The following is a 23,656-nucleotide window of genomic DNA, read 5'->3' as shown; positions in this document are numbered from 1 at the left end:
CAACGTGGATTCCAAATATCGAATGGGTAGCAAAATAAAACACATGTAATATAGTAGAGATTAAATAAACTCACCGTTCAACAATCAACCATTGATTCACTAGCACCCTTAATAAAAATATTATACTTTACATAGAGGCCAAAAATTTTATATATATATATATAACCTTAATGAAATTTCTGATTTCGCTATTTGTTATACTTTCTTTCAATAACTAGGGAAAGGGGGTTGACCTCCATCACGTCAATAGTAATTGGACCTAAATTAACCACCCACAAAATTTAATGGAGGAAATTACACTCAATAATTATGAAAAATAGATGGTCTTGAACTTTTAACCTTTGCTTATCTCGTATGTAAACCTTCGGGGTAAAAAATATTATCCATGAGATAAAAAATGTTATATTTAAAATTTTGTTCATGAGCGAGATCAGAACTTCTGGACCACCCACCTTCAAACCCCGAGGTCATTCTTATAAATAATCCAATGTAATGTCAAGCCTTTTATTTTATTCACACCCCAATGCTCAAATTAAATAATGTCACATAAATTAGAAACGGTATCTTTTATTAAAAATTACTCCTCTTTGTTTAATAATATATGTCCACTTCGTGCTTATTTTATAAAGTCAGCCATAGTAGCATAAATTTCAAAATGAACAAAAATGATAATTTAAACAATATCTCATAAATTAGAGCGAATTATAATCTTTATGTGCTCAAGATCCAATTAATAAAATTCGTTGGTTACATGAGGGATTCCTAATTATTAAGGGTCAAAACGAGTCAATAAAAGATTTGAGGGTATATATCACAAGAAATTTAAATTTAGGAGTTTTAGGCAAGTGTCATATAATATAAAATGTTCCTGTGCGCAAATTATTCTTTTAAATAATTAGATGCAATCATTTCATAATTTAGTTGCATTGACCATCTATTTATGTTTAAATATTTGCACTTGTATTAAACTAGTTAGTTGAATATGACCTGTTTCCTATGAAGTTTCTTTTGGTAAATAGTATACGTAACAGTTCTTGAAAACATCATATTTGTTAAAGGTATCTTTCAACCACATGTTATTAGTCTCACCTAGACGCACACTATTTTAAAAAAATAAAATCTACCTCTTGGAAGTCATTTTGTTTAGAGCAAAAAACCGGAAGATTAATGCACCAATTATCTAATGGTAGAAACTTCTATTACAGTCTTGGTTCGATCTACATCATATTAATATTAATAAAAAGACCTTTCAAGATTAATTTCTGATATCGATCAGTATTATCTGTTTTCAGGTTGATCGATATTGCCTAAAAGTCGACTTTGGGGTCGATTTTGACCTTTTATTTAAATAGTAATATCCCTATAACCAATATCATAGGATCAAATGTGTGTATATATATAACACGTGTTGTAACTCAATCCATTTAAATATAATTGATCTTTTTCAAATAGATGGCTTGTTTGGATTTAAGATTGGCAAGGTGGCTATTTAATTTGTCCCACAGTCTTATTTTGGTCCATCCTGGACACTAAATTTGATGGCTAACAACTTAACTATCCTCTATATAAGTAGTAATAATCATCTCAATATGAAAAATCACATCAAGTTGAATTAATTTCCATTCTTTGATTTCCTTTACTAATTAAGATGGATTTTCAACACTTGGTTTTCTTCTTTCTATTTATATCCTTCCTCTTCCTTCTAATTCAAAAATGGAGGAAGCCGAAAACCCGGCTTCCTCCAGGCCCATGGAGGCTACCTATTATTGGAAGTGTGCATCACTTGACAAGTGGATTACCACATCAAGTTCTCAAAAAGTTATCTCAAAAATATGGTCCTATCATGTACTTACAACTCGGGGAAGTTCCTACCGTAGTTGTATCCTCCTCACACATGGCCAAACAAATCCTAAAAACTCATGACCTAGCTTTTGCATCTAGGCCAGAAACCATGATGGGAAAGATTATTTGTTACAATTGTAAGGACATTGCCTTTTCACCCTATGGTGATTACTGGAGACATATGCGTAAGTTGACTGTCCTTGAGCTACTTAGTGCCAAGATGGTCAAGTCATTCAGCCCTATTCGACAAGTTGAGCTTTCAAATCTCCTATCATCCATTAGATCAATGGACTTAAATTTGCCAATCAACTTAGTTGAAAAACTTCTATGGTTTATGAATGCCGCGACATGTAGGTCAGCATTTGGGAATGTGTGTAAAGATCAACGTGAGTTGATAACATTGATTCATCAAGCACAATCATTATCTGGTGGATTTGAGCTGGCTGATTTGTTTCCTTCGAAAAAATATCTACATGGGATTAGTGGCATGGAATCTAAACTAATGAATGCTCGTTATAAGATTGATGCAGTCTTGGACAACATTATCAATGTTCATAAAGAGAATCACGCAAATGGAAAAAAATGTAATAGTGAGTCTGCAACTGAAGATTTGATCGATGTTTTTTTAAGAGTCATGGAGAGCGGTCAATTTCCAGTTTCCCTGACAAATGACAACATAAAAGCAGTTATTCTTGTAAGTGTACATGGTCTTTTTAATATTTAATGAAACAAAGTTTTTACTATGAAAGTAGATTGTTGTATAGTTACTTACTTGTTTGACCATACTTCTTATAGGATATGTTCGTAGCAGGATCTGACACATCATCTTCAACGGTTATTTGGGCATTATCAGAAATGATGAGAAATCCAAATATCATGGCAAAAGCACAAGCTGAAGTGAGAGAAGTATTTAAGGGAACGAAAACATGTGATGACGATGTTGACCTTGAAAATCTTAGTTACCTCAAGTTAGTGATCAAAGAGACGCTTAGGTTACATCCTCCAACTCCTTTGTTGGTCCCGCGAGAATGCAGGGAGGAAACAAAGATAGATGGATTTACTATACCGTTAAAAAGCAAAGTCATGGTTAACGTATGGGCAATTGGAAGAGATCCCGAGAATTGGGAAAATCCTGAATGTTTCATACCAGAGAGATTTGAGAATAGTTCTATTGAGTTTACTGGAAATCACTTTGAGTTTCTTCCGTTTGGTGCTGGAAGACGGATTTGTCCAGGAATACAATTTGGTTTAGCTCTTATTACTCTTCCATTAGCCCATTTGCTTTGCAATTTTGATTGGAAACTTCCAGAAGGAATTAGTGCAAGTAATTTGGACATGACTGAGGCAAATGGAATATCTGCTAGAAGAGAGAAAGATCTTTATTTGATTGCTACACCCTATGTATCTCCTCTCCATTAAATCTGAAATTTTGTTTTAGTACATGTTTGTAATAGTTTCTTTTATTGTACCATGATGAGTAATTAATGTTGATTAAATAAATGAAAGGTTGAATATATTCATTGTCTCTTAAATTTGTGTGTATATATTATTTAGATACTGGAATTATAATATGTTCTAATCGGCACTGTGATAAAATGTTTTCCATATATTTGGTTCTAAAATTTTGGAAAAGCTTTTGTGTCCATGTGTTCTCAAGCGCCTCTTCGTGAATGATATATATAAGTTCATCAATTAAAATAAGCTACCTCATTTAATTCTATACATAAACTTTAATAAGTTGTAAAACCTCAATTTATTTTCTTTCAATTAAAACATGTCATAATTCGAGTATCTAAGTGAAATATAGTGGCAAATTTTAAGAGGTTGGTAAATTTCATAGTTAGCCTTAAAATATATTTTCATGTTGATTAGTAGCTCTAATTTTATGTTTAATGTCTTAATTAATTTCACTAGCTTTATAGTCATTTGTGACTTGCGTGTGTATATATTGAAATTGTGATACATAATTAGGACTATGAATGAGTTTTGTTGACGAATAAGTTTAGATTTTAGGTGACTGATTATTTAATTATAATAGACAAGTTTTCAGTATTAGAATCAATTCTTTATATTATATTATATTATATATTTTTATAACATTATTTCACTATAACATTTTTAAAAAAAATCATTATTTAAAAAAAATAAAATTGAAGTGTTGGCATTTGACGATTGATGTAATGATTTGAAAATGGGAGTAGTTGGAAAAAGCTACGTACCTTGTTAAGTAGGGAAGTGTATTGGTCGGTTCGGTTCGGTTCGGTTATAAGTATTATTGGTTCGATTTATCGGTTTTCGGTTTTTAAATATACTAAACCGATAACCAAACCAATAAGATATTTGTTATCGGTTTTAGGTCTTTAACGGTTCGGTTTTCGGTTTAACCAATAAGAAAATGCTTTCAAAACAAATATATGACTTATCCAATAATTTGACGCGATACGCATACATTGAAATAATCATTCCAAACGGGACAACAAGGACCAACTTGTTGTATTTTGGTCATCACAACAAAGACTTGGTTAATTTTTTATCACCATAATATATATAAAACGAGGTCCCCTTTATGCAATAAAGAGAATCAAATAAAACCAAATCATAGACAAAAGTCAAAACAATAGCAAATGAGGCCATGCTTATGGTAACTAAATGAAGTTCTTACGTTATTTAAAAAAAACACACACACACAATTTGAATTCCTGACGTTAATCAAATTGCAGATATTTACAATCGTGCAAAAGCTAATATTAGTCAATTATAAACTAACTAAAGTAAATAAGTAATACTAAAAAGTAAAACCTAAAGGTTAAATAACTAAAACTAGAGAGGAGAGTTAATTGTTAAGTAGTGTTAATTATTGTGTAGGGTTTTATATTTTTAGTCTAATATACTACTAATTATATTAATATTTTTTAAAATATATTATATATATGTATAACTAAAAATTAAAATAGTAAATTATTATATTCTTAATGGGTTATCGGTTAACCCAATAACCCAATATTAAAAACCAATAACGAACCGATAACCCAATAATTTTTTTTTGTAAAACCATTAAATAACCGTTATCCCAATAACCCAATAACAATAAACCAATAACACTTTTTTCGTTTCGGTTTATCGGTCGGTTCGGTTTTTGCACACCCCTATTAAATGTTAAGCTACCTATTTACGTACATTGTTTGTTTTCTTTACTTACTATTTACAATGACGATATTTTGAAATTTTAAACTTCATTATAATAGCTACTTTCCAATTATAAAAATTCAAAATAAGTTATTTATTGATTTTAGCTAATTTTTTCCATTCCCAATGTATACTCAAACCTAATACTTACTAGGATTATGGGTGATTAAACCCTAACAATTCCACCATATATATAGGGACAATAAAGCAGGTTAACTCACACTTATATTGACTATATATATATACTGTATACTACTATAGCCTTTAAGAATATTTATCATAGGCTGAAATTTGTTGCAAATCAACAAACGTAATTCTCATTGACAAGAAAAAAATGATAAAAGAAAAAAAGAAAAAAAAAAGAGCAAGTTGCCTCGTTTTGTTTTTTTTTTTTTTTGTAAAAGAAGGGTTGTGAGAGATTATTATTATTATTATTTTACAAACACAGAGAAAACCTATTATTTTATGCTTATTATGTTAGATAAGATCGACTAGTACAATTGAAATTTATGCCTATGATTTTAGTTCATTGTTAATGTTTGGTTCATTTGGTACTTTAGGGGTTTGTTTGATTAATTTATCTTTTAAAGTGTTGCATCTTTAATGAATAAAATTACATATAGTTAGTTTTGAATCTTAAATTGATTACATGGTCAGTTTTTAACCTTGAATCAAAACTTACAGAAATCTCACTAGTTTAGAAGTTAATTATTTTAATACACTCTAGTCTAGTTTGTAATATTATGAATCTTATCATATTTTTTATATGCCTAGATACGTCCAGATACATGTATCTCGAGATACATAGGGTCAAAATTATGTGTAATTTGTTTTAGATACAATGTATACAAGTAAATTCACATGTATCTGGGATACATGAACAATTCTCGCTCATCTCCCTCCCATCTCGCTCACCACTCTCCTATGTATCTGGTATCACAAATACATGTGAATCACACCAGATACATACATATACATGTATCTAGTGTGATTCGCATGTATCTAGGATAAATGACTATCTCGCTCGCCTCCCTCCCCATCTCGCTCGCCTCTTTTCCTATTTTAGTGTATATGGTAGGAAAAATACATGTATTTAGGTGTATATATCTTCCTCAATATATGATAGAAAATTCTTAACTTGTGGTAGAATTAATTTGTCGAACCTTTATTTACTACATTGTTTTGAGATATGCAAATATAGATTTTTTATATATATTATTATAAATCAGAGGTTATTAAGCTTCATCTGTATTAAAAAGAGTTTAAAATAAATTATAACGTGTGGACTTCATGGAGAAAATGATAGCAATGTTGATATATTTTAGAACTTTGTTGTTGGTGAAAGTAGCAACCAAAATTTTAGAACACATGATAGGCAGATTCATAATTTATACTTCTGGGATATATGCATTCCGATTTTGAATGCGGAGAAAATATTGAAGAAATTTTCAATTAACAAGCAAAATATTTTTATGAACAATTACATATTGCTAGTCGTCATTTATGTTATGGGAATACACATTCTCAATTGTCAGTTACGTAGATTGGTCATGATAAAGTATTTTTCTATTAGAATTTTCCGAAAGTTCAATCATTTTTTGAGTAAGCTATTATTGATTTGCACTAAATATTTAATTACAATGCGATGAGATTAACTCAATATTCTTTGTGTTGGACATGATCAAGTATATCGATCCCACATTTGAAACATTGTTTAAAAAATATGTAAGTGTTTCAGTATCTTCATAAGATTAATATATTTAGTCTCTTCATGTTAATTTGCTTGATGTATTTTCCTTTTTTATATGTTTTAAAACAAAAATGATTTTTCACCTTTTTAACAACTTTTTAATTTAACTTTTCACATGACAATAAGATCACAAAATTAATGAACATTTTGATATATTTGAAATATCTTTAATTTAAGATCAAATTTAATTTAATTTAATTTTTGTTTGGATGGGTGAGTGCGTGCTGGGATCATTGATTTTTTTTTTTTTTGAGAAGACATAAAGTAATTAATGAAATGGAAGCAACAAATGCTCTCTGCTTTGCACTGATCCAAGGTTGTCATTGGTTTCTTAAAAAACAAACAAAAATAATGGTGATTGGTGTGTCACCTATGAAAACAACATGAAAAATGGTGCATGAGATTTTGTGTGAAAAATGAGAGTTGTCCTATATGTTTGTTACAAAAACATTATGAAGAATCTTAATTGAGTATTTTTGAAAAGATATAATTTGGATCGATTGATAAGGTGTATAAGAATAATATTGAATAGTCTGAATTAGTTATTTAGAGATTACTTTTGATGGTGTATATGGTTTAATATATTAAAAATAAAATACATTGCATCACTTTTATAAAAAAAAAAAATTTGCTTACAAAACTAACCCTACAAATATGATGGAAAAGATATATAAAAGATTTTGAGGGATAATTATTGTGTCTTTAACAATGCTAATACATGAATTAAAACTCCTTACACTACTAATGTCATGAATTTTAATGTATTAGTAATACACACCTCAATATACAATAAAATATATATTAAACAAAGTACTATTAATACATACAACTAATATATACATTATTTTTTTAATACAATCTATCAAACGATCCGAAAATAATTAATGAATGAAAGCAGCAAATGTATATGATCCAAGGTTTTTAGAAAAACAAGAAAAGAATGGTGATTAGTGTGTCACCTATGAAAAAAACAAGAAAAATATAATGGTGCAGAATGCATGAGGTTTTGTGTAAAAAATGAGACTTCATAGTTAAAAAAACATTATGAAGAATCTTCTACGTGGCCATTCTATTGGCTCTTTTCTTTTCCCAATTTTGTTTTTTACTAAAAATTAAAATCCTATAATAATCAGTATTTTGAAAGCACGAGGAAAGACGTATATTTTTTTTAGTTTTGACCATGAAAATAAAATATTGTTTATTTTATTTTAAAAAATTAAAATTGAAATTGAAGTGCAGCACTGAGCGAGGTGTAAATCACGAGATACGTGGCTTAAGGCCTATAAGTTTTTAGTTTTTAAATTTTTAATATAACAAGATAAAATGTAGAGAACACCTTAAAAGTTTAAGAAAATTAAAAAAAAACTCATAAAAAATAAAATATTTAGCATATATTTAAAGTATAAATAATTTAATGGTGTTAAAGTTATCATAAAATACATGTTTTAACTTCCAAGCAATTGAAAATTTCACAATTTCTTACGATATATTATCAAACTACACATATTACCTTTCTAAAAATAAAACAACAAATATTATCAGTACTACGTATAATTTAAAATATTTATCTTTCGTGAATAAATACAAAACTGCTTTTAAAATAATAAAAGTACAATAATTTTAAGAGAGATAACTAAGACACTAGAAATAACTAAAGATATAATTTTCAATTGTTAAGCTATTTTCAGAATAATGTTCAATTGATATTCATTCTTACGATATTCTCAATTAGTTATTATGCAATATTATGGCTCGTTATTTGAGTTACGCTCAAGATCTTATTTATTATAGGTAATTAAATTTTTACATTGATTTATTAAAATAATTTGAAAGTCAACACTAATTAGGGAAGCGATCGTTGAACGAACCCTAAATTTGGAGCGTTACTCATAATTTGGAACGTGTACAATCAAATACTTAGAGTGTAAATTTCGCTTAAGTGGCCCACCCTAGACAAGTCCCAAACGACTTTTTATTTTAAACATAGATAATAACATTGACTAACTCATCCTAGACTAAAATAATTAAAATATCACTAATATAATACAAATTAATTTATTTAAACCTGATTAAAAAAGAGAGAGATATTTTTTGTGAAATTTTCCCTTTTCTTTGAAAATGAAATAAAACCTTTATCCCAAAATATGATCTTTTATTTTTTATTTTTCAAATAAAATCTATTAAAAATGAAAATAAAAGCCAAAAATGTCAAGATTAAGCTTTAAAAAAAATATTTAACCTAAACGAAGTAAAACCTCAAAAGAGGATCAATTATTAAATATCTATTTTGAGCAATCTTAATAGCTAAGTCAGTTGATTATCTTAATTTTACTTTTATTGATGAGAGCTTATTTTCTCGTAGTCACCTCCTCGAAAAACATGGCTTTAGTAAGAAAAAAAATAAATATCTACCCTTATTATATAAACATTTTATTAAAAAGCTTAGATTTCCTACCTATTTTCCTATATATATACATTCACCATTCTAACCAAATTCCCATAACTTCTCTCAAATTCTCCATCACCAACCATGGCATCCTCTGAAAATGATGTTAATCAGCCATTTCTAGAAAAAAACAGAGGTTCAGATTCTGAATCCAGCAATGAATTGGAGACTGTACTATTGGATGCTTCGTTACCTCGATGGAATCGTCTGCGTCAGGCCACGTGGATCGAAATGAAACTCCTTTTCTCTCTTGCTGCTCCTGCTGTCATGGTTTACATGATCAATTATCTCATGTCTATGTCTACGCAAATCTTCTCTGGCCACCTTGGTAACCTTGAGCTCGCCGCTGCTTCACTTGGAAATACTGGCATTCAGATTTTCGTGTATGGGCTCATGGTAAGCTAATATATATATAGAACATCTTTATTCTTAGATTTCTTCGATGATGATAATAACACTATCAATTGATTGACTGTATCAAAAAATCAGCTAATTAGATTAATTTTTTTTTTTGAATAGTTGGGCATGGGAAGTGCAGTGGAGACACTTTGTGGTCAGGCATATGGAGCGAGGAAATACGATATGTTAGGAGTTTATCTCCAAAGATCGACGATTCTTCTCGTTCTAACAGGGGTGTTGCTCACTTTTGTCTATGTTTTTAGCAAGCCAATTTTGCTATTCCTAGGGCAATCACCAAAAATTGCATCAGCAGCGGCATTGTTTGTGTATGGTCTGATACCACAAATTTTCGCGTATGCTGTGAATTTTCCGATCCAGAAATTCCTTCAAGCGCAGAGCATTGTGGCACCGAGTGCTTACATTTCTGCAGCAACATTGGTGTTGCATCTAGTTATAAGTTGGGTGGCTGCTTATAAACTTGGGCTGGGGTTGCTAGGGGTGTCACTCGTATTGAGTTTGTCGTGGTGGATGATAGTGATAGGTCAATTTGTGTATATTTTGAAGAGTGAGAAGTGTAAGACAACATGGAATGGGTTTAGTTGGAAGGCGTTTTCGGGTTTGCCGGAGTTCTTTAAGTTATCAGCAGCATCAGCTGTGATGCTATGCTTGGAGTCATGGTATTTTCAGATAATCGTTCTACTTGCTGGCTTGCTTGAAAATCCAGAATTGACTTTGGATTCGCTTTCTATTTGGTAAGACTAATCCTTCATAATGTTCCAACTTATTTGGCCATTTAATTAAGCACATTGAATATCTTTACATTTGTTTTTGTTGCTGCTTTGGATAAAGTCAGTTGATTATTTTCAATTAGCTAACCTTATTGTTTTCCCCTTTATTCTGGGCGTGACAAAACGACAAATTAAAAGCATGACGATTTGTGGTTGGGTGTTCATGATATCAGTTGGATTCAATGCAGCAGCAAGGTCAGTTTTCCTTTGTAGTACATCTGCATTTTCGATATAAAAGAATAGTACGTCTATCGACTTACATTTAATGTTAAAATCATTGATGAATTAACAGTGTGAGAGTGAGCAATGAATTGGGAGCAGGGCATCCAAAATCAGCATCGTTTTCAGTGAGAGTTGTCACAACATGCTCTTTCATCATCTCAGTGATTGCTGCAATCCTTGTTCTCATATTTCGTAACATCATTAGCTATGCCTTCACTGGAGGAGAAGTTGTGGCTGAAGCTGTCTCTGATCTCTGTCCGTTGCTCGCGCTTACCCTTGCACTTAATGGAATTCAGCCTGTCTTATCTGGTAATTACAGATTAAGCATCTTAATTACTCTCTAGTTTCTGAATATTCAATCAAATTATTATAACTTGTTTTATAACATGATTGAGATTATTTATTTGGCAGAACATCTAAAGTTCCTCCTAAACTTGGCGCGTTTTATTCACTTAGGGTGATCTGAATAAAACGCGTCAAGTTCTGGTGCCACACATTGGATTGGGATTTATATAAATTTGAATCTTATATAGGTGTGGCTGTTGGCTGTGGATGGCAAACCTTTGTGGCTTATGTCAATGTAGGCTGCTATTACATTGTGGGAGTCCCATTGGGTGCTCTTCTTGGGTTCTACTTCAAATTTGGTGCTAAGGTATAATTTCACTATTTATTACAAAGTAGATTTAATAATAAAAAACATATCTAAACTATACTTTATCACGAGTTCCATCTCTTAACTATCTATTGTTTCCGTAATGTAGACTATCACTTTTTTTTGTATTAAAACACATCTCGATGTTGAGCGTACTAACTTTTTTCGTTTGGGTGCATATATACAGGGTATATGGTTAGGAATGATGGGCGGTACAGTTATGCAAACAGTAATTTTAATATGGATCACAATTCGAACTGATTGGAATAAAGAGGTAAATATATTAAACCTCTTTTACCCTTTTTTTTTTTTTATGGAAACATGGGCATAAGAACTATTTTCACAGAGCTAAATGTAATTACTTCATTTTTTATTATGACTTTGTAGGTTGAAGCTGCTCAAGGCAGGTTAAATACATGGGGAGACAAGAAAGAACCAGAGCTGAAAGAGTAGGAGAACTTTCTTATTTATAAACAAATTAATGTGTCTTGCTAGATATGTTGGTAAGACTTGCTGGTTTAAGAAATGAAATAATATGAAAAGCTTTGAAATTTGAACATCGATTATCAAGATCGTCGTGAACGTGTTTTTGTTGAGAATATAATTAACTATTAAAAGTGTGCTCTCTCTAACAACTTAAGCTTTTAGATGAGATAGTCACACACTTCAGCATGGTATCTGAGCAAGCAATAGTCCTGTAATTGAATCTCACTGCTACTCAAATAAAAAAGAATTTTCACATGCTGGACCCATGAAAAAGAATCAGGCCTGCACATGAGATAGGCACACACTTCAACAGTTACAGACTATGCAATTAGGATCGTTACAGTTGAATTTGTAACACATGGTTTAAGGGGTACGTGGGCTGAATTGACCAAATAATAAGATTATAATGAACTAACTTGGAAGAAATTATAAGCAGTAAACAAATAATTGTAAAATGTGAAATGAAATATATGATAGAATCGCCTTAAAACTCTGAGGAAGTTGGTTGGCAACGACACCAAAGAATGTAATGAACGCTGTTGAACTTACAAGCTTGCAAGCCCGTAATGCATATGAACGATGGAATCAAAGACGGATTCAGAATTTGAAATTTGTGAGTTCCCAACTATCTCAAATTAAGACAGAGACTATGCATTGACAAAGTTAGAAAGCAGTAAGAACTGAAAGGAGCAGTATCCAATTTTCGTGCTTATTATAGTTAAAAAACGTGGCTATAAATACTGTTCATACATCTTTTTTGGGGTTTTAAAACGAATATTTATAAATTAGTAAACTGGTTCGTTACAAGCATGAGGGGCATTTTATTCACCATTATGGCTTGGAATTGTTCTTACAAAAAAAGGTCCTGACATGTCTGCTGGCAGCATTGGTGTGGCACACACATGAGGAACTTCAAAAAGAGTGGGGTTCCTCATGCTTCCTTGCCTAGCTCCCGCCTTCGCCATTGCATCCGCCACCCTGTTTTGCTCTTGAGCGCGTTGTGCTCCTACCAGATGCAATTACCTAACATAAGGATCAAATACGATAAAGTTAATTTTTTTTGTAAGTTAATTTGTATAGTCTCTAGATATGTGAGAATATAAAGCAGTGGCATGGTTAAACATTTCCCTTTTGCAAGGATTGCTTGACAATCGTTGATATATATTTGGGGTTAAGGCGAAGTTCCCCTTTTGTTGTGCTCCTACATGCTATATATACATTATCAGGAAATTTATAATTAAAAAAAACACGTGCGTCTATGTTGCTCTCTATCTGCCTCATCAAGTACCTGCATTCAGAAGTATAATTAATTCTAACTCTAGTATCTGTAAGCTTTTAGGCAAAAATATTTTGGGGCCTGATTTCAAAGTTGTGAAATTTCAACTCCAATGCAAATCACGATTTTAAATTCCAAATTCTCCAAAAAGTAGGGAGTTGAATTTTAAATTGTGATTTCAATTTTTTCAAATATAAAACTTAGACTCATAAGTTTATATTGTACAAAAAAAAGACCCATAATTTAAAATTTTGCTAGAAAAGACTCATGTTCAACGTGAAGAGATTGTTTGTACCATGTGAAAGGATTTTATCAAAGAATAACTAATTATCATTATTGTTGATTTATTGAACCACCGAATCTTTGTAAATTTATAATTGCAAATATTATTTATAAAAGAAACATGGCGGGAGATATGTGATTTATCAATTTGGTGCGTGAGAATATTTTGGTATCTTGTTTTTAAAGTATAGTTTGCTCATTTATTAAGATTGTATAAGAATTGGAGAAGTTCTAATAGTTTTCACAAATTATGAGATTTTTATTTTATAAAAAAGAAATATGACTTTAAAAATCTAAATTACATATCCAAATAAAATTTCAACATTAATTCAACATGATTTCAAATCATGTCTAAACGAACGTAACCCTTTCTATAGTTCTTCTGTTACAAGATTTCTTTTTGAAGGTATCCATTAAAAAAAAAAAAGAGACCAAGTTCCTGTTGCATGGGAAACAAAATAAATGTATAAACTTAAAGAGTCTTTTGAAGTGTTTGGACTTGGACGTGTTGTGCGTATATAATATAGTTGTCTAGATTCCTTGAGAACGAGCAAACCTTAAGAAACTTTTTCTTTTTAATTAATTTAAACTTTTTCTTTTTCTTGGTGGAACGAAAGTTGAAAATATATAGATGCTCAATAATCAACTTTAATTAAATTAAAGATTATATTCTTCCACTTGTTTATATTACTTTATATATATATATATATATATAAGCATATGTGATATAAAACCATCCATATGAGAACAGTTACATAATAAAAATGGATTAACATTAAAAATAAATTGATACATTATAATATTTCAAAAAATTAAGAAATAAGTTGAACTTAATGTTAAAAGGATGATATCAAAAGAAGTAATTTTGATAACAACTATAATTAACACGTGAATGAGGGGTTAAATGTTGCAACGACAAAGCGAGATTAAATTAAATAAGTTAGTGGCTTAAATGAGATAGGGCACGGAAGAGCAAGTAATTAAAATGAGTCAGAGTATAATATAAATAGTTTTGAAGTACAAAGCCATTTTTAAATTATTTTTTTACGTAATTAAAATGATAGTGGCTTCGAAAGCCACTTAATAATTATTACTCATATACATCCAAGAAGCATAAAATTAATTAAGTTTAAATATGATGATTATTATTTTTTATTAAAAATCAGTGCACAGGCTTATTTATATGTAAGATGATCAAAATACAAGTTGTTTATTCTTTTCTTTTTCTGCTATTTTAGATGCTTCTTTTTGTAGTATTTCTTTTCCATTTCACATTTTATCTCACACAAAATATCAAATGAATTTTCACATACATTTTCAGATATTATTTATATTGAAAATAAAAATGTTAATTCGTAATGAAAAATAGACAATAGGTGGTAAGCATGGTATGGTCCCTTTTCATTTTAAGATTGTATGTTCAATTCATCAAGCAAACAGAAAAGTAAAAACTTCTGACAAATAGGTACTCCCTCCGTCCACAATTGTTTGTCAGGGTAAGGTCATGCACATCCTTCAAGGAAAATTTAATACAATGTGTAATTTGACTAATATAACCCTACTATATCTAGAATACCAAAAGTTCACATAACTTTTCAATTGAACTACACAATCATTAAGGGCAGAATTGGAAAAAAGTGACTAATTATTTCTTGATTGTTTAAATTGACAATTAATCTTGGACATCTATTTTTAGTATACCTGCCAAACAATTATGGACGGAGGGAGTATAACATATATATATTGAACTTACTTTTATCAAATGAGTCATTAAGATAAGTAGATCTATCATTAAATCTATAAATATATATTTTGAATTTACTTTTATCACACGAGTCGGTGAGACAATAGATCTATCATTAACTCCTTGAGACAGCATCCTCTTTATTAGCAAATGGGTACATTTGAAATGAAAATGTCAAAAGAGTAAAAAATCTAATAAAATTGCAACTGGATCATTATCGTACATGTTTGTCAGTTCATACATATCTTTTTTTCTTCCAATGGAGCATTAGATTCTCTCTAATCTTCTTTCTTCTCCTAACCTTTTCCCTCGTGGGAACATGATCCTTATTTTTACACACAAGGTCTAAATTTTTTAATTCAATATGGAATTTTAAAAAGTAAAAAGTAAGTAAATTGAATTGTGTAGCATTAAACTAAAGAAAGCTAGAACATACAAAGGATAAATATTGTCATTTTTTAAACTATTAAAAAAGTAAGATAAATAAATTAAAACGACAGATTACCAATCTCATCAACCCCTTGTGGGACCTTGTGTTCTCTCAATTTGTAGCTTGCAGACTCTTTTATAACAAAGCTATCCTATTGGAGCACCTATCTCTTTCCAAATTACTCAAAGGCTGCTTCACTAGTTTGAAGTTTCAAGAATTTATTACTCCATATATCATCATGTTTTTCTCAATTTCAGACTCTTCAGAGAAATGGGCTCCTCCAATTTCCCACATGGAACTTAATTTTGTATCTGTAATTTCCTCTTTGACAAACTCTGTTCTTTTTTTCACCATCATCTCTTCTGCCCTTTAAAGGGTCTGGTTTTCTTGACTTGGTTGACTTGAAATTAGTTAACCCCATATGGTTTCTTGAGTAAAGTTACAAACTTTATTCATTTTCTGAGTTTCTTGAAGTGGTGGAATGAAGATGAGGATTCTTGGGGGAGTGTTGCCACTGTTTGTTTTCATTTGGGTGTTGCAGAATAAACATGGGAACTGTGAAAGACCTGATGTTGTTAATGTTGGTGCTGTTTTTGCTTTTGATTCAGTCATAGGTAGGGCAGCCAAGAAAGCTATGGAGTTAGCAGTTTCTGATATCAATGGGGATCCTAGCATACTGAATGGGACTAGTCTTAATTTGATTATGGAGGATTCTGATTGCAGTGTCTTTAAGGGGTCCATTGAAGGTAAATGTCTTAACTCTTCCTACTTTGGTTATTTTAAAGTTGTCATGATGTGAGTGGAAAATTCTTGTTGTAATCATTTCAGAATTTACTTTCTTACTTTCTATCTTTTTAAGGTAGGGGTAGGGGTAAGGTGTGTACACTCTGACCTCACTTATGGAATTACGTTGGATGTTGTTGTACTTATTAAGCTCGAATTAGTGGGCGATGAGTTGGAGTTTTTCGCTACACAAGCTAAGGTTGTAGGAGTAGTATTTTTCTTATTGAGGGTAGTGTTTATACCTGCTTGAGCTCACCTCGACTAATTCCACTAGAAGCTTGTAGTAATACTTAGGTCACCAAAATCTCTTGACTTGCCTATGGTGGACATCTTTGAGACATTCCACTAGTGATACTTCATTAGCTATTTTCATAATGGATCACTACTAGTTTAAAACCACTAATTCTCAATCGTCATTGTTGTTGTTTTTGGTTATTTTGAGTTGTTTATTACTCTAATTTATGAAAAGGAGATTCTCTAATTTGTTTCTGAAGGAGGTGAAAACCAACTTTATGCACTTTCCAGTTTCCATACCCCAGAGACCACTCATTATTAAGATTTCCAAAGTAGCAAAAGAAGCAATTATGTTAACTAACTTTTAGTTTCTGGGAATTCATTTTTCCTTGTCTTTGGATTTTCTTGCCCTTTTTAATCTTTAAGAGAACAAGAGGGAGCACTTATTGTAGGAGTATTATGAATCATTTCTTGGGTCCAGTGGTGATGTTCTGTCTCTTGGGTGAAAAGAAACTTGCTGAGCTACTTTAGTGCAAACATAATGTATCTTCTTTTCTGGTAGATGTAATGCAAAAGTATTACATTTCTTCAATAAAAATATACTCAGAATATTTACTATATAAGCATAAGAAAGCTTATATTAAAGGACAAGATTAACGAGTGTGTAGGCATCATAAGCATCTGTAATTTTGTTTCCAGTCAGCAACAACAAAAAAGAAAAGGAATGCTTTCTAGGTATAGATATATCATCTGGAGACACAGAGATTACGCCCTTAAGTTGATAGTCATGTTCAAGAATCCCTCCAGCATAGTTAACGATTCGAGTTCTTTTTGCCAGCTTTACAGGTTATTGAGAAGCAAGTGGTGGCAGTAATTGGTCCACAGTCTTCTGCAATAGCTCATATGATTTCTTTCATTTCAAATGGTCTTCATGTTCCTCTTATCTCGTATGCTGCCACTGATCCAACACTGTCTTCCCTCCAGTTCCCATTTTTCCTTCGAACAACACAGAGTGATCAATCCCAAATGGAAGCTGTTGCTGACATTGTCTACTTTTATGAATGGAAAGAAGTCATTGCTATATTTCTGGATGACGACTATGGGAGAAATGGCATAGCTGCTTTAAATGATGCACTTGCTAATAAAATGTCAAAGATCTCATATAAGCTTCCATTACCTATCAATTATGACATCACTGACATTATGTATGTGCTAAATCAATCGAAATCATTAGGACCTCGTGTTTTTGTTGTGCATATCAATCCTGACTCCCAGTTAAGATTTTTCAACGCGGTCCATAAGCTGAAAATTAATGGGAGCAATTATGTGTGGCTTATGACTGATTGGTTTTCTACTACTTTAGATTCTTTCTCCCCGAAAAACAGATCTTTTCTAAGCACTCTTGAAGGTGTAATCAGTCTTCGTCCCTATATTCCACAAACTGCCCGGAAAAGAGATTTTTTGGCTCGCTGGAGAAAGTTGCAGCAGAATGAGTTGGTTCGCTCAGGATTGACTGCATATTGTCTTTATGCTTATGATACTGTGTGGGTAGTAGCACGTTCGATTGATAACCTACTTCAACAGGGAGGGAACATAAGCTTTTCTCTCAGCAATATGTTAAATGGTACAACAAGTGATAAATTACAGCTTGGGAAACTTAAAGAATTTGATGGTGGAGGACTTCTAATGAATATCTTATCACTAACAAACTTCACTGGCTTGACAGGAAAGATTCATTTCAGTCAAGATAGAAATCTTATTGGTAGTGGTTATGAAGTCATTAACATTGCCAAACAGGAGATTCACACAGTTGGCTACTGGTCAAATTTTTCTGGTCTCTCGGTTTTACCTCCAAAATCATTACAAAACAAAGAAACAGCTGCTACCAGGTTAAATCAGAATCTCAAGAGTGTAACTTGGCCTGGTGGGAAAAGCGAAACACCACGTGGTTGGGTTATTGCTAATGATGAAAGACCCTTGAGAATTGGATTTCCAAGAAGAGCTAGTTTTACTGAGTTTGTGACGCTGAACGCCAGCCACAATGTACAAGGTTATTGCATAGATCTGTTTTACGAAGCACGAAAGCTTGTACCTTATGATATTCCTTTCAGATTTGTGCCATTTGGTACTGGTCTTGCCAATCCAGATTATGATGCATTCGTGAATATGGTTGCAACTGATGTGAGTATATTTTGTTACTCTCTCTTAACGAGTACCAAATGCCATCTTAAACTTGCTTCTTGTTTCTTACTATTCTTTCCTTCCATATAAAATATACTTTGCACTGCCATTCACTTATATAGCCTAGCTGATGTAAATTACAAGAATAAGTTTCCACACCACCGCCTATCTCTTTTTTAAGCCATGGAAATGCAGCTCATTCATTTGAGATTGTTTGTAGGTTTTTGATGCAGCCGTTGGAGACATTGCTATTGTCACAAATAGGACAAGGATGGTTGATTTCACTCAGCCTTATGTGTCTACAGGCCTTGTCATAGTAGCCCCCATTGATACTTCAAAATCAAGTGCTTGGGTTTTCCTTAAACCTTTTACACTGGAAATGTGGGGTGTTACAGCTCTTTCATTTCTTATAATAGCAGTGGTCATTTGGATACTTGAGCATCGCGTCAATGAGGACTTTCGTGGTCCTCCAAAGAGACAGATAACAACAATGTTCCTGTGAGTCCCTATGTTCAGTATTACTACTTGTATGTATTTTATCCTTCTATATTCACTTGTAACAGGTATACTAATAAGACTGCACACACCCTTTCCAACCATCTCTTATTAACTCTTTCCAAACATTATGCAGGTTCAGCTTCTCGACACTATTCAAAACAAACCGTAAGCATTTATTTGGTTTTTCATTTCTAGTTTTTATGGCTTGATCTTAGTATATGAAAAGAATCAAGCTCAAATTATGCTTTGTCTGTGATTAGCCATCCTTCTAGCAGGCTAGTAACTTTATCTTGTAAATTTCCAGAAGAGAATACCGTAAGCACTCTTGGTCGAATGGTAATGGTGGTTTGGCTATTCTTACTCCTGGTGATCACATCAAGCTATACAGCAAGTTTGACATCCATCCTTACAGTGCAGCAACTTGCATCACCGATCACAGGAATTGATAGTTTGATTGCAAGCAACTCATTTATTGGATATCAAGTTGGGTCATTTGCCTATAGCTATTTGAAAGACATTCTCAACATAGCTCCATCAAGATTAAAATCTCTACGATCTCCAGAAGAATTTGAAGCTGCTCTCCGGCAAGGCTCAGGAAATGGAGGAGTGATGGCAATTGTTGATGAACTTCCATACATGGAGTTGTTCCTTCAAAACCGTACTGATTTTGGGATCATTGGTCGACCATTTACTAAGAGCGGATGGGGTTTTGTAAGTGGTCTATACATATGCACCTTTTATTCAGTTTAAAACTTTCTGCTGATTAGCACACCTCCAATAATATCGCATAACTTGAACTGGTGCAAATGAGTGAAGTCACTTCGTATTGATAACTTTGGACTTGGTCATGACTAATTCCACTAGAAGTAGAATGTTCGAGAAAGTCATTCAATTTAGAGACCCCTTAGCTTCAAAATAACTTGGCCTAAATGTCTTAAATTCGTAGATGATAAAGCAAATCACTTCTCATTGCATGGTTATGTTCAATTTATACATTTAACTGAATGTTTCTTTGCCTCGTACAAAATGTAGGCTTTCAAAAAGGATTCTCCTCTGGCTAACGATATGTCAACAGCAATCCTGAAACTGGCGGAGAGTGGGAAACTTCAAGAGATACACGAAAAGTGGTTTTGTCAATTAGGTTGTCCAACAGATAGGAGAAAAGACTCAATGCCTGACCAGCTCCACTTGAGCAGCTTTTGGGCACTCTATCTTTTATCTGGTGCTGTCACTGTCCTTGCTCTGTTAATCTTTTTACTCAAGAGTATTCGTCAATATATACGATACAAAAGGAATCATACGGACCTTTCTTCTCCCTCGAACACCAGATGTTCACATGTGATCTACAGTTTCTTTGACTTCATTGATGAGAAGGAAGAAGCCATCAAAAGAATTTTTGCTCAACAAGATAGTGCTCAAGCTCAAACAAATGGATCCTAATCTTTCCTCAAATAGTTTCTTATTGAAGTAGAGTATACATGTTACTGAAATTTAGGGATACTTACTAGTTAGAGATGCTAATATATTACTCACCAACTGTATATGCCTTGTACAAATGGATATACCAAATGCAGGATTTAATGTAAAAAACTCTCAATTCCCCCGGAGTTCCTTACATATTCTCTCTGTTTCAATTTATGTGGCATAGTTTGATGGGATTCAGAGAATTTTTTTTTTAACTTGTGGTGTAAAACATGCCATGAGATTTCTGTGGCTATAAAAGTACGTCATTAAGAGTAAAATAGAAAGTTAAAAGTTAAATCAATTTCAAATATAGATAATATCATTCTTTTAGTTAAGGACGAATAAGTATATATAGTGCATAAAGCGGAATGGGCTAATGCCATGATCCAAGCTCATGACATGTAATGTCCATTTTGGCTCAATAGGCATCACTGATTTGTCTCTCGAGCTACGTCATCAACGAGCCCAAAAGCATGCACGCCATGTGGGATTGTGTTATGTCTTATAAAACTTTTCACTTTCCTCTCCGTTCCAAAGTGGATTCAGCTAAGGTATCATGTGCTTCTTCATCAGAAGCTTGACAGTCCTTCTTTGTGACTCATCATCGTCGACCTGCCCTTCGCCATGGATGTCACATATACCCCCAAGGGACTCAGCATCCTCGTTGAGATTTGTTCACAATCATTTTGAGGTAGTATCTAGCTTTGATATCATAATTGTCACAATCCAAGCTCATATAGCACGTTTTGTCCATTTTGGCTCGACATGCCTCACTAATTTGTCCCTTGTTTCATGCCATTTGAGGCCAAAAGTGTATGTACATGTGAATTTGTGATGTTTTATAAAGTCCTCTCTCATTTCGATACAGAATTTGCGTATGGTATCATTTGCACCCTTTCTTCAGAAGTTAGTTAGCCTAGAAACCTGTTTGTCCTTCTTTGTGTCTGTCCTCGTCGGCCTTCCCTCAGTCATGGGCACCACACACACCATTTCCTAAGGACTCAGCGTCCCTGTTGAGGTTTGCCTCACCACCATACTAAGAGAGTGTCAAGTTTGATACCATATTTGTCACAATCTAAGTTCATGACACATATTGTTTAATTCTGCCCAATAAGCTTCACAGATTTATTTTGAATTGGATTATGTTACCAACACTACTAAAAGCATAAGTATAAAGTGAACTTGTATTATGCTTTAAAAAGTATTTCATTTTTACCATCTTATTCAGATATGAGATTCACCTAATGCATCAGGCGCGTCATAACTAATACATAGTATTCCAATTTTTAAAAAACAACATAGTTAATTATCTTGAATTATCTTGATTAAAGTTTGTTAGACTATTATCACTATAGCATATAAGATCTTTTCACTTGTCACTTGAACATCAAGGTGGTACAGGTATAATAATAATTAGGAATGTGTAATTGGTCAACTTGTTTACTACGATAATTGCTATTAATGCTTTCACAACTAATCCCAATTCCCCACAAGCTAGTAGGCACATTCTAATTTATTTCACCTACCAATATTTATATCATATGCATTTCCATTAATTCGTCAAGTGGTTAGGTGAAACAAATTATTACTCTCACATAAATTCACTTTTCCTTGCTCATTAAACTAAAAATAAAAAATATTCATTTTTATTTGTTCAATTTAAAATCAAAGACAATAGATAATTTAGTACTCCTTCTATCCCTAATTACTTGTCCACTTTTGAATTGACACACTTAAGAAAGTAATTATTGACATAGTGAGTTACCATTTTACCCTTATTAATTATGAAGTGGATGGATTAAAAATTTAAGATTTTCAAGAAATTCTACCTTTTTCAAAGTAATTAATTGAGGGTATAATATGTAAAATTATTTTATCCTTTCTTGATTTATCAAAATGGACAAGTAATTAGGGACAACTACAAAAGGAAAAATTGACAAGTAATTAGGGACAAAGGGAGTATCATATAAATATCTATTTTACTTTTATTATTAAGTAATATTCATCCCAATGAATGAAATGACTCGTAATAATTTGGGAAGATATAATAAAATTATCATTTTATATTTTACTTCTTATTTAAATAGTGTGTCAAGTCAAACATAGACAAGTAAATATGGACAGAGAAAGTAATATCTAGCTTATAAGGTCAAATAGATTCTCGATGATACTCCCTCCTTTTATTTTTATTTGTTCAATTTATATTGACTTGACACACCCTTTGGCCCTTAAGGAGCAATAAATAGAAGGAAAATTGTATAAAATAGCAAACTATTAATTCAAATTAAATGTTATAACCACAGTTTGATTTAATTGTAACCCGTAGCAAACAGTTGTCATTCACCTCTCTTCTTGAATTTCTCGCTCGCCACTCTCGGTTTCTCGCTGGGCAGTCTCTCCCTCGCCTCTCTCACTTTATACAAACACAAATGTATAAAATGTGTTTGTATAAAGCGAGAGAAAATTGTATATATACATATCTTTTCGTTCACCTCTCTCCCCAGAGAATCTCTCTCGCCACTCTCCCAGATCTCGCTTGCCACTCTCACTCGCCTTTCTCACTTTATACAAACACAAATGTATAAATTACGTTTGTGTTTGTATAAAGTGAGAGAAAATTGTATATACAAATACAAATACATATTTTTTTGTCCTATACACTTATAATTATACAAATACAGATTTTCTCCTGCCTAGTTTTCTTTTGTCTTTCTCTGTTTCTCGCTTTATACAAACACAGATTATACAATTGATTCTTTTGTATATGTATACCGAAACAGATTATACAATTGATTCTTTTGTATAGTATACCGAAATATACATATTAATAGCCATAGCAAATATAAAGTTTGTTATGGAGCGCAATTATACAAACTATAACATACAAATATGATTTTTATGTTTGTTAAACCTAAAATTTACTCTAAATAGAATTACAATTCCTTTGGGAAAATGCACAAATACCCCCCTCCCCCAACCCATGCCCGAAACCT

General features: G+C 32.1%; 3 protein-coding genes across 3 annotated transcripts; all 3 read left to right on the top strand.

The window, feature by feature from the left end:
• The first annotated feature begins 1,648 nt into the window (after window positions 1-1,648).
• On the top strand, window positions 1,649-3,319 carry LOC125876550 (premnaspirodiene oxygenase-like). Its single transcript, XM_049557761.1, has 2 exons — window positions 1,649-2,536; window positions 2,638-3,319. The coding sequence occupies exons 1-2, from the start codon at window positions 1,649-1,651 to the stop codon at window positions 3,259-3,261; spliced, it is 1,512 nt and encodes a 503-aa protein (XP_049413718.1). The 3' UTR covers window positions 3,262-3,319.
• A 5,989-nt stretch (window positions 3,320-9,308) lies between these two features.
• LOC125876575 (protein DETOXIFICATION 40) lies at window positions 9,309-11,754 on the top strand. The gene is made up of 7 exons (XM_049557786.1): window positions 9,309-9,620; window positions 9,744-10,375; window positions 10,550-10,606; window positions 10,704-10,942; window positions 11,167-11,285; window positions 11,473-11,559; window positions 11,673-11,754. The coding sequence occupies exons 1-7, from the start codon at window positions 9,309-9,311 to the stop codon at window positions 11,736-11,738; spliced, it is 1,512 nt and encodes a 503-aa protein (XP_049413743.1). The 3' UTR covers window positions 11,739-11,754.
• A 3,913-nt stretch (window positions 11,755-15,667) lies between these two features.
• LOC125876223 (glutamate receptor 3.7) lies at window positions 15,668-20,826 on the top strand. The gene is made up of 6 exons (XM_049557346.1): window positions 15,668-16,249; window positions 17,359-18,701; window positions 18,922-19,199; window positions 19,333-19,364; window positions 19,504-19,910; window positions 20,232-20,826. The coding sequence occupies exons 1-6, from the start codon at window positions 15,985-15,987 to the stop codon at window positions 20,637-20,639; spliced, it is 2,733 nt and encodes a 910-aa protein (XP_049413303.1). The 5' UTR covers window positions 15,668-15,984; the 3' UTR covers window positions 20,640-20,826.
• The last annotated feature ends 2,830 nt before the right edge of the window (window positions 20,827-23,656 follow it).

The sequence above is a fragment of the Solanum stenotomum genome, chromosome 9 (assembly GCF_019186545.1).
Source record: "Solanum stenotomum isolate F172 chromosome 9, ASM1918654v1, whole genome shotgun sequence".
Classification (NCBI taxonomy): domain Eukaryota; kingdom Viridiplantae; phylum Streptophyta; class Magnoliopsida; order Solanales; family Solanaceae; genus Solanum; species Solanum stenotomum.
The sequence above is the reverse complement of the archived record's forward strand: the minus strand, read 5'-3'. Positions and strand labels throughout refer to the sequence as shown.